Source organism: Tachysurus fulvidraco, chromosome 17 (genome assembly GCF_022655615.1).
Source record: "Tachysurus fulvidraco isolate hzauxx_2018 chromosome 17, HZAU_PFXX_2.0, whole genome shotgun sequence".
NCBI lineage: Eukaryota > Metazoa > Chordata > Actinopteri > Siluriformes > Bagridae > Tachysurus > Tachysurus fulvidraco.
The window spans coordinates 20855415-20873564 of NC_062534.1; the positions used below are offsets into that span (position 1 = coordinate 20855415).

The following is an 18150-nucleotide window of genomic DNA, read 5'->3' on the forward strand; positions in this document are numbered from 1 at the left end:
ATCTAAGACACGGTAGCCTTTCAGTCAGCTTAAAGATGTCTAGCTATTCTCCTCAAACCTCTCTGATCTCATCAACATACAGAGTTTTGCATTTTCGCAACATTAGAAAAATGTCATGTCAGTTTCCTGAAATACTCAAACCATCCATCATGATTGATGTAAACATTAATCGGTCTCTTGACTTAACATTGACTGAGCTCTTGACCTCTACACTATCTGCATAATTATATGTATTGTGCTGATGCCACAGTTATGGGTGAATGGATAATTGCATGATGTGCAGGGCTACAGGTATAAAAGTGACCCTTGAGTGTCTATACAGTACACTCAGGTTAAAGCTCTTCATGCAAAAAGCACAAAAATATCAGATATTTATAACCACTAAAATGAAATAAAATAATACTGAGCTTATCAGGGACTACTTCGATGCTTAACAGCTCTTACAGCGACACTGTCATCCTATAAGATGGTCAATGATCTGTTTTCCTCACAGTTACCTTATTATACCTTATTATAAATTGCCTTATTATTGTTGTTATTGTGTATACATCTAGGTTTCTTCAGCTCGATAGACTGTAATGTGACTTGCAGAAGATTAACCTGCTCAATAACACACTTCACAAACCTGATAAGCATCAATGTGATACTGCTACTGCTGATATACAGTACTTTGGCACACACATGGCACCTATTATACACAGTCAAGTGCACCTAATCTCTAGGCTTTAGTACACTGTCTCTATGAGAACATTCAGTACAGCTGTATCATAATACTCTGAAACTTTGATCTACTCTGACGAATTTGCTCTACTATTTATTTATTTATTCATTTATTCATTTATTCATTTATTCATTCATTCATTCATTCATTCATTCATTTGTTTATATTTTTTTTACTTTCTTTCATTTCACAATAAAATGCATCTCTTGATTGAACCTGGTAATCAATAATTAAATGCATGAAAGATCCAGTTGCACAAATGCTTTATCAGATTAAAGCTGATAGATAGAGTATGCATGTAGAAGCAGTGAAATATGTTTAGATCCCAAAGTACTAACTCTGAAAAGTAAATAATTTTTATAATAATATATAAATCTCTACATATATTGATTAACAGGGGTTAATTCAGATTCAGAGGCCGCACCTCCTTCACTGAGACAGATACAGAGGCCACACCTCCTTCACTGAGACAGATACAGAGGCCACACCTCCTTCACTGAGACAAATACAGAGACCACACCTCCTTCACAGAAACTGACAGACTCAGTGACCACACCGCCATCACTAAGACTGACAGATACAGAGACCACACCTCCTTCACTGAGACTGACAGACTCAGAGGCCAGACCTCATTCATTAAGACTGACAGATAAAGAGGCCACACCTCCATCACTAAGACTGACAGATACAGAGACCACACCTCCTTCACTGAGACCAACAGACATGGATTAGTCCTTCATATAGATTTTACACCATCTTTCATAATTGTAAAAATGGACATATCAACTTACCATAGTTTTATTATTCAGCATTTACCTTTGTCATTAATAATTAATCTTTAGCTAGAAATTACACAAAAAGCTTTGGTGCTCTCAGCGGAATATACACAGGCAATTGAATTTATTTCTAAACTATTTGACGTTAGTGAGACTTGCAGCAGAATCCCCATACGACTAGAATTTTAATATAAACAGCATCTGTAATGAGCATCTCTTCTGTAAGGTTTATGACCAGTATTACAAGTGACAGAGAACCCGTATGTGTAGTATATATGTGTAACTTTATATGTTTATGTAAACTGATGATGGCTTTTCTATGCTAATCAACACATTTCAGCGTAAATGGCGAAGGACTTAATTTCCAAAACCCTCTGTATAAAAGTGCTGACTTGCTGATTCCTGGAGTGAGGTCAATGAGGGAAGAGCAGCTGACAGGCTTGATGAACGACGTGGCTGTTTGATATGAACTCAGGGGAAGGTGGGATGCCAGCATGGCCCTATTTGACACTTTTACATCTGTGTGCTACTCCGGCAGCTCCTGCACCGATACAACGACCTTATTAATCGTTTATGCAGGTTTTCAGTGATCCTTGTCTTTTGTAAACAAATCAAGATAACTAGATTTGTGATATGATTTGCAAGACAGTGAGTAGGTGGGAAAAGATAATGGGTCTCATCGGGATGCAGTACCAGAAGTGTTAGCAACAGAAAAAGTGAAGATTTTGTTTTGTTAACATAATGACTGACATGTCACTTATTCAATATTCATTTCTTGTGTATAGCGGTGTTGCAGTTGTGCAGTTATATTGAAAATCATTACATGTCCCTTAGATACTCATGCGTTCTTGATAGAATAAGGGAACTTATTTGTCTTAATTCATGGATTTATCTCAGCTTTTCTTTCTTTATTTCATTCGTAATAGTTCTTTAGCGAATGGTGTCGATGTGGAACGACAGAGTTTCCGAATAAAAAATAAAAATCTGTATAGAAAAGTGCAGATGATTTGACCTGTGGCTGATCAGTCGACCTTTTATTCAGTTAGTCTTCTTATTTGTAAATGTACACACACTCAGGGGTAAAAGTAGGATATGACGTCATTCTAAAATTACAGGATTTTCACGAAGATTCCCATTATTATTGTCCAGCTTGATAAAAGACGTGCATTTTTACAGTCGTTTAAATCCTTAAGACTGATCCTGTTGACATTTTGCCTGCTTTTGTCAACTTCTTTAGGGTACTTCACCCAGGAGACATTTCTTAAAGTTCAGAAATAGGCCACGCTCTTCTTGACTTCTCCTGAGTAGTAAAAAAATCACTTTAAAGTAAAATCTCTATTAAAAATGCACAAGAATACTGAAGAAACTGATATCTTTGAATGTGAAGATTCTATGATGGATATCTACAAGAGTTATCCAAAATATGATCTTTAATATTATTTTTACACATTTAAAGCTTAAACTTGTCTAATCGCTTGGCAGATCATATACAGTAGCTGGAAATAAACAAAATTATGTGCAAAGCTCAAAATGAGTAAATGTATTATTATTATTATTATTATTATTATTATTATTATTATTATTATTATTATTATTACTTAAATTAGTTTAAAAAACAATGTAATAAAAAATAAATATTAGTTGAATAACTTGTCTGTATTTATTACATTTTTTACTACATTTATGTGTTGTGTATTGGCTAAGAAATCATTTATAGCAATAGAAATGTATTTAATTCAATGAAAAGAAAATCGATATTTTTTCACATTTTGCATTTTTACTGCTATAAATTATTTATAATATTATATACATAATAAAGTATAATAAATACAGTCAATACAGACAAGTAATTAGGCTAATAATTGTTTTTTAGATTGCTTATATATATTTGATATATAAATACATATATAAAACCTGCTTGTTAGTAGATTGGTCGCTCACTTGGCTGTGAACGGGTGTGTAAATATTTAGTCCTGAGTTGGACTGGTGTGTTTTCCAGGGTGTAGTTCAGCTTCATGTTCTGAGTTCCTGGGATAGACTCCATAACGTTACGATTTTGACAAAGATTAAGTGCTTTCTGAAAGTGAATGAATGAATTGAAAGTGAAGGATTGTCTTGTTAACATTGTAGAGTTTTAAAAAACCCTGTCTGAACATATTGTTGTGGGTAACATGACCTGGATATATATCTAAAAAAAAACATTGATAAGGAGCAATAGTAATCCAAGCACTTTTATTGTATCAATCGTGACATTTGTAAAGGTTCAGTTTTTTATTTATTTATTTATTTTTTTGTTACTGTGACAATTCCAGGCGTCTGTGAGATTAGAGAGCCCCGGATTTGTTGGCTCCTGAATCTATTTCAGCATTGAAAATTCACTCAAATCGGATTTTGTAAAACAGACAGTAATTTTTTTGTGTGTGTTGAGTTGAAATCATGATCATGTTTCAGCAGTTAACAATTGATTGAGCAGTTCCTCCAATCCAGATGTTTAAGCCTCATCCTTGTCTCGAACCTTTATTTATTGCCATGTGCGTCGATCTGTTATTATTACTAGTGGCCTGCTGTGCTTTCTCTCTCTTTCTCTATCTCTGTCTCTAATCATTTATCTTTCTCATCCTTCAAATTACATTACACACAAAGGGCCTTCATTATCGGGTTCTAGGTAATAACTCTTTTGAAATTCAGTTTGTCTTTGCCACCTTTGGGAGAATCGGCTGTATTGTATAGAAGGTATACGAGTGCTGAATAAGCTTATTAGGACTTCCAGGAATCGATGTCATAAAAAAGAAGTATAGTAGCGAACACTTTGAAGGCTAGTCAGCGATTTTCAGTGGACGTTAGCTGAAGCTAGCTGTTTTGTAACTCAACGTTCCTAAACAAACGCAGCCCTTCATTTCAGTGTTCATTTTAAAAACATGCGTCACCACAACGTCTGGCCTAAGACGGCTGAATAATAGTGCACACAGGGGGTGTGTTTTGAACTGACAGGCAAAATGATTGAGAGGCAAATAAAGACGCCAACTCAGAGGTGTCAGCGGTGCTAACAAGAAAATCTGGGCAGGCAGATTAAAAAAAAAAAGAATTTTACCACAAAAACTCTCTGTGTGTGTGTGTGTGTGTGTGTCAGAAAGTAACATGGCTCCAAGCTATCAGCATAAATGATTTAAAAAAAAAGCAGTTTAACTGATATTTAACTGCAATATGCAGAAATGTTTGGTGTTATTAGATGAGTATATAAGCTTAAAATAATACAACTGGAACAAAATTAAAAAGAAATACAGGTCCTTGGTTAGGTCAGAGCCACAGACCATCTACAACTACTCAAGTCTACTCTAATATAACCACAAGTTAATCGTTGGCCATCCATCCAAACAGGGACAGGGTGCCATGCTATCACAGGGCACAATCTCAATCTCTCTCTCTCTCTCTCTCTCTCTCTCTCTCTCTCTCTCTCTCTCTCTCTCTCTCTCTCTCTCTCTCTCTATCACACACACACACACACACACACACACACACACACACACACACACACACACACACACACACACACACACACAAAATAGACAGCGCTGCCTATGTTTTCGGGCTGGGGGACGAAGCCGCAGTACCCTGATAAAACCCCCCCAAGCAAACTCCACACACAGGAGATGCGAGTCAGACATGCTAAATTTTACATCATGTAAAAATATATTAAAAATGACCAAAAAAGCATTTAACCTTTTTAGCCCTATTGGCGTTTGTTTGAGCCACTTGCCTGAAAATGACATGTTCAATTTAAAATCTTAAAAGCTACAAGGTATTTGAATAATTCTTTTACTTAGAATGTCAGAAGGTCAGAGTAAGAGAAATGGAGCATAGCAAATAAAAAAAAAATAATAATAAAAAATAATTGGTAGTTATTAAAAAAAAGATTTTTGCTACTGGTTCTATGAGTTTTGGTGACAGAGTGCTCATGCTTATACCACTGGAATCTGCAGAATCTGGTTCAGCACTTATTCTGTCTGTTCATTTAGCCAAATGGCTTTGTTTAGATGGAAATGATGTTTTTGTGGTCTTATAGCTGAGCTTCTTCCCAGGATACATACAGGCTATCCTATTCTATCCTGGCTCAGGTCGAAGGTGTTTTAATACACATCCTACCATAGAAGTTTACTACTTTAATTTTATAAAAACAAAATGCACATTCTCTATAATCACATACAGGTCTGTGAGTTTGATTGGATTTGGTACATTTTTTTTGTAGCATGTTGCTAACAAAAAACTATATCAATGCAAAAGACCAGAACGACCGCAAATAATGAACAAGTAGCTCCTTCTTTTTATTTATTTTTTTAACCAACCAGCAAGACTAGTTGTTCTACTAGATTGTAACCCTCTGGTGCTCAAGACCTTGGCTCACAAATTCAAATATAAAAGATGGGTTAGAAGTCAGCGTTAAGAAAAGTAAGAAACGTCTGTCATTCACATCCTGTGACCTTTTACAAGCTTTTAGCTGATTGGGCTTTTATGGTTTCATCCCTGTTGTAGTGTGTTTTTATTGTTTTATAATTGTAGTTTTATCATCTCTATAAATTTCTCTTTTTACTTTGTAAGATTGTTTTATTGCACTTTTAAGTTTTATTGTTATATTTTGTAAAGCACTTTGTGATTCTATCTGTGAAAGGTGCTATATAAATAAACTTTACTTACTTACTTACTTACTTACTTACTTACTTACTTACACACGATCATTTCCTTTCTTTTATTCAACTCCTCATAAAAGAATGCAATTTTTGGAATGCAAAAGGAGGAATGAAGGAATTCAACAACAAACAAAACTACTGTGTGGGAAGTATCTCTGTAGCATTGATCCCAAAACCTCCATCTCTTCTGACAGACTGGTGTCCCATGCTGGGTGAATTCTCCTGACTTGCACCCTATGTTCTCGGGATCAGTTCCAGACCCATCGTGACTCTGACTAAGATAAAGCACTTACTGAAGATGAACAAAAGAATGAATGAATAAGTATATAATAATGTAATACGATCTCAAAGCACTCAAAGTATTTTTTATGTGACCGAGATATCCAGAATTCATCGTCGCCTTGCAGAACTCCGGGGCTCAATTTACCATCTGTCTTTTAGTCAGCTCTCATATCAGAAAAAACACAACCTGCAAAATATAATACACCAAAAATCTGATTCATTTTCTACAGTGGGGTGGAATCAGGGGTCAATTTGTGTTTCCACTGCAATTAAACTGCACTTAGTGAATGTTGGAGCCTGGAGCTGAGCTTTCTGCTGAACTCACTGCTTGTGACATGCTTCATGAGCCAGTCAGATATGTTGGGAGTAATTCTGTAGGTAAATATGCAGATTATTTACACAGCCTTGCCATTTTAATTTGCATTTTAATTTTAATCATTTCCAATTTCAAAACATATGTAAACACTGTTACATCATTTCCTGGAGTTGGAGACTAAAGCTCTTAGTAGGAAAGTGGACAAACACCCAAACGTTGTTGAACCATAGTGTGAATGCATTTAAATGAAATCTGTAGGATCAAATATCGAGAACAGGTTTGATGTAAGAATTTTATATGAGAATAGCTTGAAATAGATCTGTCTCAGCCTTGGTATTAAATATTGTGGGTTTTAATATTAGATTAATAATGTCTATGTAATAGCTTGTGTTAATCATTTCTATTGGACTTAAATATTATTTTATTACTGTGATAGTCTTTGTATAGCTGAATCTGTAGCATTGTTTAGCTGCTCGGCATTCACTCGTGTGTGTGTGTGTGTTCTCTGTATTTAGTGCTTGCTATGCCGCGGAGTCTCATGTCCAGCGAGGAGGAGATGGCTCAGAGTTTCTCCGACTCAGGCAGCTCGGAGTCGGACAGCTTGAGAGACAAGCAGCCGTGTGTGGAGCGACCAAGCAGTGACTCGTTGCTCATCTCTGTGGTTATCCCTGATCTGCAGCAGTCTGTGAGTTTACACACACACACACACACACACACACACACACACACATACACACACAAACACACACACACACACCTGCATTACTATCTTCTTTAAGGATTCCGTCTTTTAATCTAATAAATTGTTGTATTGTACAAATATGCGTCTTTCACTGTGACTGACAGGCACATAGGCCACGCCTTCTTCACTATGACTGACAGGCACATAAGCCACCCCCTTTCAATGACACTGACTGGCACATAGGCCACGCCTCTTTCGATGACACTGACAGGCACATAGGCCACGCCTCTTTCGATGACACTGACAGGCACATAGGCCACGCGTCTTTCGATTTTCTAATTATTTTTACACTTTATACATTTTGTCCCCATTAAAACATTTAAACATTATGTGAAAACACACACACACACACACACACACACACACACACACACACACACACACAGAAATGGGGTGAGTTTAGTGCTACTGTTAGCCTTAGGCTTTAGGGCCATGTGCTAGGCTTGCATTATATCATTATCGTAAATTGCCTCCTGATTTTTACTGTTGCAGTTTCCTGCTGAGGGCACCAAGCCAGAACGACAGCTTTGGGCCACTGGGAAAAAAATAACTAGATGTTCACTAACTCATTCCTAAAAGCACAGCAGGACTCCATAAGTCTATAAAAACGCCTATTAGAGCCGCTCCATTTGTGGAAGAACGATTGTGTTCATATCTAGCTGAAACTCTCACCTTGCCATTCATCATCATAAAGCAGAGAAGCACAGAGAACGCTGTAGAGACCAATGTAAGTGTATTCTACAAACTTAAAGCACTTTGAAGGGAATATAGTTTTCGAAAAGTTGTTTGCTTTTTTAATTGTCAGCTTCTTATATCACTTGTAGTTTAGTTTCAGTTCAACTTTTGCAAAAGCACTACAACAAATAGTAGTAAATAAAAGCATCTGAAATGCATCATGTACAGAATATTACAGATAATAGCTGCGTTCCAGATTTATGGCAAAAAAATGAAAGAAAAAGTAGATCAGAAATGGAATTCCTCTCAGAAATACTTCAAAAAAAAGTCACTACTTAATCCCCATTTTATCATTGTATTAATTGTACACCCAAATTATCACACTTTCTTCTCAAACCATGTTAGTTTATTGCCTGCCTCAACTTCTGCAGATCTTTTCAGCGAGTCAGATCATTTGGATCAGCCTCATCATTAAGAGTCGACTGCCAAATGATTCGTTACGACGTGACGTGACATACGGCTAAGTACGGTGACGCATACTCAGAATTTGTTCTCTGCATTTAACCCATCCAAAGTGCACACACACAGAGTGCACACACACACACAGCAGTGAACACACACACAGCAGTGAACACACACCCGGAGCAGTGGGCAGCCATTTATGCTGCGGCGCCCGGGGAGCAGTTGGGGGGTTCGGTGCCTTGCTCAAGGACACCTCAGTCGTGGCCGGCCCGAGACTCGAACCCACAACCTTCGGGTTACAAGTCAGACTCTCTAACCATCAGACTCTCTAACTCTCAAGCCACGGCTTGCCTAATACTGCTACAATGTTAGCTATACTTCTACAAATGAGTTTGAACTGTGTTTCATCAGTGATTGTTCATCTTGCTAACTTGCTAATAAAATTCTTACATTTTATTTTAGAAATTCTTTTAAATAATAAACTCTTTTCTCCATTCTGTTCAATACAAAATCATTACTTTTCATTCATCTAATGAGTCAATTAAACATATAATAGTGGATTGTAGATCAGAGTAGATGAAGATATACATGTACAGATGTACAATTTATAATTAAGAAGCAGCAGTGCAGCGAATCCTCTGTGACACACAGCTGAGAGTCAAACACTTCTGATCATTCGCCTTAATGTACATCTCAGATGTTGCTCTCAACGTTCACCCAAACCAACCTCTTCTTTGTGAGATTTGGCATGACACCACATCCAAAGTCACAACTATCTCCTTCTGACATAATTATGGGTAGGATTTTTCCAACACCATGAACAAGAGATACTCGTGTTTCCTTTTCAAACAAGCTGGAGATGATTGTCAATGATTACACTCAAGCTTACTCTGTCTCTCTCTACCACTAAAAATGCCGACCTCCAGGTGATGCTGTATTGGCAAAAAGCCTTAGGAACCTCAGGAAAGTTCGGGAAGTGGCTGATTCTTGACTCAAAACGACTTAAAATGAACTTGCAAAAGTGCTTTTTTTTTATAAAATCTATCCTCTTTCGTCAGGTTTTGAAAAACATGACTGCTGAAGTAGTTTGTGACCTGTGCTACTAGATAGATAGATAGATAGATAGATAGATAGATAGATAGATAGATAGATAGATAGATAGATAGATAGATAGATAGATAGATAGATAGATAGATAGATAGATCATTAAGATATGTTGCTTATTGTCCTGAACACACTCAAATGAATGACCTTGAATGTCAAGATTGAAACTCGAGCACCTCAAAACTGTACAAAATAAGTTCAAGCTAGCTTTCTTTATCAGTTTGTTAAGATTTCTTTCTTTCTTTCTTTCTTTCTTTCTTTGCTTTGCAATGTCAGCTCTGATACCACACCACTGCTGCAAAGAATAACTATAGCAAATTACTCTTGTTATTCTTGTTGTTCAGACTGTTCATGATGCATAACATTTCCTTGTTTCCTGTATGAGAGTGGCAATTGTGATGAAAATCAACACTAGGACATATTTTATGTGGCAAAAAACTAGTGCATATGATCAGATATGAATAGATAGAAAAAGTCAACACACCCCTGTTAAAATGGCAGGTTTTTGTTATGTTCAAAATATAAAACCAAATTTAATCATACCCACAGTGCAGCATGGTGGTGGCAGCATCACCATGTTTAAGTTAGAGCTGCTTTTCTTCAGGGAGAACTGGAGCTTTTATGAAAGATGGAAGGAATCGTTAAAAGTTATAAATACCAGTCGATTCCAGTTTAGTGAAAAACCTTCAGGTGCCAGGTAGTAAACTAAAGCTGAAAAGAAATTACACCTATCAGCGTTACAGTCACCCAAAGCATACCTCTGAATCAAGAAAGGAAAGGCTTAACCAAAGGAAGATCAATGTTTTTGAATGGCTGAGCCAAAGACCAGACCTGTATTCAACTAAAAGTATGCTGTGCACAGGAGATGTCCTTACAATTACATGGCACTAGAAGGTTTTTTGCAATATGGAGTAGGAAAATATTGCCAAGTCAAAATGTGCCACACTGATCGACTCTTACCCCAGAGTGGTGTAATAAAATCAAAAGGTGCTTCAGAAAATCATTAGTTTAGGCAAACATGTGCAACCAAGTTATTATTTTTTCCACTTAAGGTTTTCTGATTGTTTTTCATTTTCAAATTTGATCTTATATTTTCACGTTAAGACTAAAACGTTCTGAAATTGTTTATCTTTTTTTTTTGTAGGTTTTTGATACCGTTGTACATCATCTCTCTCTCTCTCTCTCTCTCTCTCTCTCTCTCTCTCTCTCTCTCTCTCTCTCTCTTTAATAAATGTTGCAATCTGAATTACTTTCTAGATCTTGCTGGTAAAGAAAGTTCGATGCTGTGAGGGTAATTCAAAGTGACATTTTTCAAATTAACATTTTCCACTTAAATTACAAGAACGTCTGATGTTATTAACCATTAATAATAATAATAATAATAATAATAATAATAATAATAAATTAATTACAATAACTAAGTCTTTTCATCACATCAATGTTACTGAGAATTGATTTAATGGTTTCCACCAGATTTCTAAATAATTAATAAATTCATTATATTATGATTGTTTTTAAGCACATAGATAGATAGATAGATAGATAGATAGATAGATAGATAGATAGATAGATAGATAGATAGATAGATAGATAGATAGATAGATAGATAGATAGATAGATAGATGAAATATTACATTAAGTAAAATTCCTTTGTTGCTTAAAGTGAAACATTGAATACAAGACTCTATTAAAAACCATTAGAAACAATATATAACCAAATATATATATATAATTCACATTACGTGAATAAAATTCACATTTCTCGACTGTAACACCCGTTTCAAAATAACATTATGAACCACTACCAGAAATGCATGAACACGCATTAGAAATAAGTAGCTTCAGCTTCAGTAAATTCAGCTTCTCATGAATTTTACTTTCAGCAGGATAAAAGTCTGGCTAGCTGCTAGTGACTGGTGAGGTTTTTGGGTGTTCACCTTCCCATGTAGAAAATATTAATTATCAAAACACAATAAATGACACAAGCTAATCATTGCTACGAGATGGTTCATAATTATGAAAAGTATATATATATATATATATATATATATATATATATATATATATATATATATATATATATACACACTATATTGTATTGCTAAATCAGTCTCACTAACCAAATACTTGAGCTGCTTCATAACTATAGCATGCCATGTTATAAGCATTATATGAATATACAGTACATATACACCAAAATCTTTAATATTGAGCCAAAGGAATCAGAACATGAATTTCTCATACCAGTGCTGACACTCATAGCTATTTTGGGAAGGTCTTCTACATGGATTTCTACATGCAGCAAGTAGATTTGTTAAAGATTGGACCTGAGGTGAATTCTGGATCCTAAAGTTCTACTCCAATTTTCCTGCAAGCCTAAAAAGAATAAATATTTATGGATGCAAATCCTGAAATAAAGCTGCAGCCCCCGAAGCCTGTCTGCATGGCCAGAAGACATAATTGCAGTCCCATTAATGTCTATTTGCTCACTGTATATTCTGCTGCAGTGTTGAATAATGCAATCGGCTGTGTCTGAAAATCTCTCACAATTCCTCACAGCTCGTCAATCCTTCTCATGTGTTTAGTTTGTGTTGTCTTGCATGAGCTTGGGCTCATTAAAGGTCTCGAACCTGTTATATTGATTTGCTGTAATTCTAAACTGTTACACAGTTAATAGCCTGTGTCAATAGACAACCTCCAGAAAACACTTTTTATTTAAAGAGCAAGTTGTTTGCGGAACCTTGCGGAAAACTACAGCAGTTTGTTTGGTTTGTTGTCAACGTTGTTGTTGTTTTTTTAACCAAATCTAATCAAGTTTCTCAATAGAAATCTTTGCTTTTGGAATACATAGAATTGCTGTAAATCCTAACCAAAAGTAAAATAATCCAGAGGCAATAAACACACCAGTCTCAAAGGGAGCTGCTCAGTTGGGAATCATCTCTCTTACACTAATAGAGACTTTGTGTATATATTGCATTGTAATTGTTTTTCTTTCTCATAGTTATGTGACTTGAAAATTGCAAACCTCTTAAGTTGGCCTAAAAGAACATGCGAGGTAAGAAGGCAGTTCAATAAATACATCAGTTCAAGACATTCAGGACTTTCCCACTTATATATATTGATGTTCGGTGAATTGCTGCCTGAAGTTACCTATCGAGCCGTTTTTGTCAAGTTCTCGGTTTTTACGTGATATAAGACACGCACTGTAGAATGACTGACGGGGAGCGTGAAAGGTCCTACAGTTAGCATGTCTGTAATGATCACAACTACACCACTGTATTATAAAATATACACCTTTTTATTTAAAAATCACACTGCTCCATTTACAGTGGAGTGCTGTGGCTGTGGAAAAGCTAGCCAGCTGTGCTGTTCCTCCAAATCCTTGTGTAAAGCAATGTAAGCCTAATAGAGCCCTTTGTTTGTGTTGGTATTTTTTTGGCAGAGAACCATGAGGTTCAAGTTTGACTGTACGGTCTGGGCAGCCAAACAGCAGATCCTCTGCACGCTAACTCAGAGTTTGAGAGACGTGTTAAACTATGGCCTCTTCCAGCCTGCTGTGGATGGAAGAGAGAGCACCTTCCTGGACGAGGAGAAGCTCCTGCAAGATCATTCATTTCCCACCAGCAAGGACATGCCCACCCTCGAGGTAATGCTGCCTTCATGAGCAATAAAAGAAAAAGTTCAAATTTGAAAAGTAAAATTGTTCGGTATTAAAGTAATAACCTTAGTTGTCCACATTTTCAGTCCTACCCCATCACCACATCCCTGATGTCCACACTTTTTCAATCTGACACATAAACTGTAAACACTAATATATAAAGGTTTGATGTGTGGGCAGGTTTTCATTCCAATCAAGTAGTAGTCATACTGTACCTGATTCCATCTGTTTAATCAGTAGTTCTTTCAGTAGACTTGGTGTGACTTTGGCTTCGTTGGAATGAAAAGAAGAAGACTTCCAAACGACTGGATGTCTAAATTCTTGTGCTTATGTGGGTTGTTGTGGCATCAAAAATGGTCATGTTGTCGACATGTATTTGGTATTGGGCAACTAGGGCTTTTAGAAAGCAATGGGGGCATAGAAACCTTTATTATCGCCACATATTCATTACAACACAGTGGAATTCTTCTCTTCACATATCCCAACTGAGGAGATTGGGGTTGGAGTGCAAGGGCTGGAGCAGGGTGGGAGGGTTGAGATCCTTGTACAAGGGCCCAAAAGTGGCAGCTTGGCAGTGCTGAAGCTTGAACCCTGATCCTCCAATCAACAACCCAGATCTTTAACTACTTGAGCCAACAATGCCCCTCATATATAAAGCTCATTGGTTATAATATTCCCATTGAACCAACCACTCACACTCATTTTCTACTGCTTATCTGAACTTCTCGGGTCACGGGTGTCATCAGGCATCAAGGCAGGATACACCCTGGACGGAGTGCCAACCCATCGCAGGGCACACACACACACTCTCATTCACTCATGCAATCACACACTACGGACAATTTTCCGGAGATGCCAATAAACCTACCATGCATGTTTTTGGACCAACCGGGGGAGGAAACTGAACCCCGACCCTGGAGGTGTGAGGCAAACGTGCTAACCACTAAGCCACGGTGCCCCCTTGAACGAACCAGAATCGCTATATTCAAAATTATTACCTTTAGTCTAAATGTGTAAACACTAAACCCCTTGTACTCTAATGAATAACAGAACAGTGTGTTGATGTTAATGCGTACCCATAGTGTTCTCTCAGATCTTGGGTCCCAATAAAATCCAGTTCAACTCAATCCGGTTGTATACAAGCATTTACTTAGCAGTGTATTTTATTTATGTGCTGTTGCTGCTGTTGCTAAAAGCATCACTGATCTTTGCTAATTAAATCCAATCCACTTTGGTGTTGATGTAGCGGTGGAAGTTGATGGATTGAAGTCCTCTGTTTGGTTTGTCTTTTTTGCCTGTTGGTGGTCATTAAAAAAGCATGAGAGCCTGTAATTACAGCATTGACTTGAATGTTTTTTAAGGTGTAACACTTACATTACATGTGCTCTTCCAGTAACAATCTGTGGGAGTTAATGCATTAATGGAGGTGCCTTGCTGTTCATTGTCTGATTTTGTTTTTTCTTAGTTTCGCTACAAGAGCCGAGTGTACCAGCATGCCACCATCAATGAAAAACAGATTGAAAAGCTTCATACGCAGGTGAGATTTCATTCTTCATAGATCTGGTGCGTATCATGTTATGCTGACGAAACTCCAATACAGTACATTCAGCGTTGATTCTTTTCCCTCTAATAAACAGAAAGCTGACTATACACATTTGCGGCACATCACAACTCCTTGAGTAACATCATAGCAGTTTTTGCAGTGATTAGATCAAAGCTATGCAACATATCCTTATCATATTATGATATTATGCAGAGTTTCTCTTGAACAGCTTTATGAGCTGAGTTATGAAATGAAGCGGTCAGTTGATGGCGTGCTGTTGTCATTAAATCGTGCCATCAACAGCACTAACATGAATGTTGCATATTTATATTTATGCAAATTAGTTTAATAGCATGCAAAGTCGGATGTGTGGGAATGCCAGGCATAAAGAGAAGAAAAAAACCTTTGAAAATGATTATCCATTTATAAAGGAATATCTAATATGCTCTATCTGTGCTAGGATTCATAAATAATGTATCAAGCTCACATGCTGTATTTACATACACTTTGATTTCCAGAGATGGTCCCTGGTGCTAATCATCATTTTTTTCACAAAAATCTTGTAGTGCAGTAGAACTGAGCTCTGGTTTCTCATGGTCATGCTTTGGTGCTCGGCCTGTTCGTACTCGCTTGGCTTCTGTCAGCGGAAAATCTTTTGTCTTATTTAGTTTGTGCTCTTTGAATCTTTTAATAAGGTGGAGGATGTCTGCACTGCAAGGACACTTATCTTTAAGAGAAGATCGTGAACTAAGGCTGTGATGGTTGACAAACCTGACAAGGTGAAGCTATGTTTCTCTTTGGATAATGGAAGCCTATCAGCCTCAACCCACATCCAGTTTCTCAGTAATGTCACATCTTCTCATATCCTGGCCCTGGGATATAAAAAAGGAATTAAATAATTTATTAGATTGTATTAGCTAATCAGATGAAATGCTCTCACTCACTCATTTTCTACGGCTTATCCGAACTTCTTGGGTCACAGGGAGCCTGGGCCTATCTCAGCCGTCATCGGGCATTAAGGCTGGATATACCCTGGACGGAGTGCCAACCCATCGCAGGGCACAGACAATTTTCCAGAGATGCCAATCAACCTACCATGCATGTCTTTGGACTGGGGGAGGAAACCAGAGTACCCGGAGGAAAGGAGGCGTGAATCGAACCCCGACCCTGGAGGTGTGAGGTGAACGTGCTAACCACTAAGCCACCGTGCCCCCCAGATGAAATGCTATATAAAAGAATTTTGTTTAATGCTTCTCTTCATTCTTCAATTTCATGGAACATCAGCATGAAGTATTTGAAAAACCTGTTACTGATAAACTAGTTATGTTAGTGGCCATATTAGTGGCAACATTTTCTTAGAGTCGTTAGCTCTTATCGCTCCTCGCCCTGCACCTCGCTCCCTCAGTGCTACAGTACCAGCACTTCTCGACTGACCCCACCATCTCTCAGGGTAAGAGGAAGGTCTACAGCAAGACTCTTTTCTGTTCTGGTACCGAGGTGGTGGAATGAACGTCCTCTAGATGTCTGAACATCTGAGTCACTGACTGTCTTCAAATGACGTGTGAAGACCTTCCTCTTCCTGAAACACTTGAACTAGCACTTTTGGTGTTCTAAGTCTGTAACCTATTGAACTAGTGTTAATGTATTCATCGATAGAGATCCAAAAGCACCGGATAAGTGAATGTAAATGGTAGAAATCATCCCAACACTTTCTCAGGAATGAAGAGGAAATTCTGTAATGGAGTAAAATGTAATCGGATGCAAACACTTGAAATGCAATGTACACATTTGCTCATGCTGTTCATTAATGAAAGGCAGAAAAGTGCACAGCGAAAAACAAAACCATCTTCTACTTATTCCCCTTGTGTCTTTTGATCTCTTTAATGAAAAGAAAAATCGAAGGCCGGTTGCCGTTTTGTGAATCGTCTTTAAAAGAGTGCGACGCTGCATTGTGTTTCACACTGAGATGCTGTTTAGGATACAAAAGCTTTAGTGAAGAAGGTTTTATGTTTTCGTTATAGAAACATTACAGAACATTGAAATGATAGCACCCCTGGAAAAAAAGGGGGTTAAGAGCCTTGCTTAAGGGGCCAACAATGTCATCTTGTCTGTGCTGCGGCTTGAACCCTGACTTTCTGATCAACAACACAGATCACCAATCACTGTCCAATCACTCACTGTCTGATCACTTACTGTCCAATCACTCTCTGTCCAATCATTGTCCAATAACTGTCCAGTCACTTACTGTCCAATCACTGTAAAATCACTGTCCAATCACTGTCCATTCACTCACTGTCCAATCACTGTCCAATCACTGTCTATTGACTCACAATCCTATCACTGTCCATTCACTGTCAAAGCGCTGTCCAATCACTCACTGTCAAATCTCTGTCCATTTGCCCACTGTTTAATCACCGTCAAATCACTGTCGATTCACTCACTGTCCAATCACTTTCCAATCACTCACTGTCCAATCACAGTCCATTTACCTTCTGTCCAATCACTGTCCAATCACTCACTGTCCAATCACTCACTGTCTAATCACTGTCCATTCACTCACTGACCAATCACTGTCCATTTACTTGCTGTCCACTCACTGTTAAATCACTCACTGTCTAATCACTGTCCATTCACTCACTGTCCAATCACTGTCCATTCACTCAATGTCTAATCACTGTCCATTCACTCACTGTCCAATCACTGTCCATTCACTCACTGTCCAATCACTGTCCAATCACTGTCCATTTACTGCTTTTAATTCTTCCTGGTTTCTTCATTCCTTTTGCACTCAATGTTGAAATCTTTCATCACCAAGCTTTTAGAACGATTAATAAAAACATGACACATGAACTTGCAGATATGACTAACAAATACAGAATCACCATCCAAATACAGGGTTTTCACAGAAATAATTTTGGTTTGATTTTTTTTTTTCCGCAGCGGAAGCCATACATATGTAAATCTGGTTTAAGAGTACAATTACTTTTTTTTTGGGCCAGTGTCTGATTATCATCACAAACTTTCAGCTCTCGTGTGCAGTTACAGACTAATTAATGGCCTTAAGTATCCTCCAAATAAATCCACACTTATTATAGACAGCATTGGAAATGTGATTTAGAGAGATGCCGCTTGGAGTGCTGTAGCTTAGAATGGGTTGGTGTGTGTGTATGTGTGTGAGTGTGTGTG

At 37.5% G+C, this 18150-nt stretch overlaps 1 protein-coding gene across 4 annotated transcripts in view; it reads left to right on the forward strand.

Annotated features, from left to right (window-relative positions):
- Positions 1 to 18150, forward strand: part of shank2b (SH3 and multiple ankyrin repeat domains 2b) — a 170223-nt gene that overhangs the window by 13566 nt on the left and 138507 nt on the right. For all 4 annotated transcript variants that reach the window (XM_027135613.2, XM_047802388.1, XM_047802389.1 and 1 more), the window contains exons 2-4: positions 7296 to 7465; positions 13206 to 13409; positions 14887 to 14958. In XM_027135613.2, the coding sequence (XP_026991414.2) occupies positions 7304 to 7465; positions 13206 to 13409; positions 14887 to 14958 (438 nt within the window). In that variant the 5' untranslated portion in view covers positions 7296 to 7303. The remainder of the gene's footprint in view (positions 1 to 7295; positions 7466 to 13205; positions 13410 to 14886; positions 14959 to 18150) is intronic.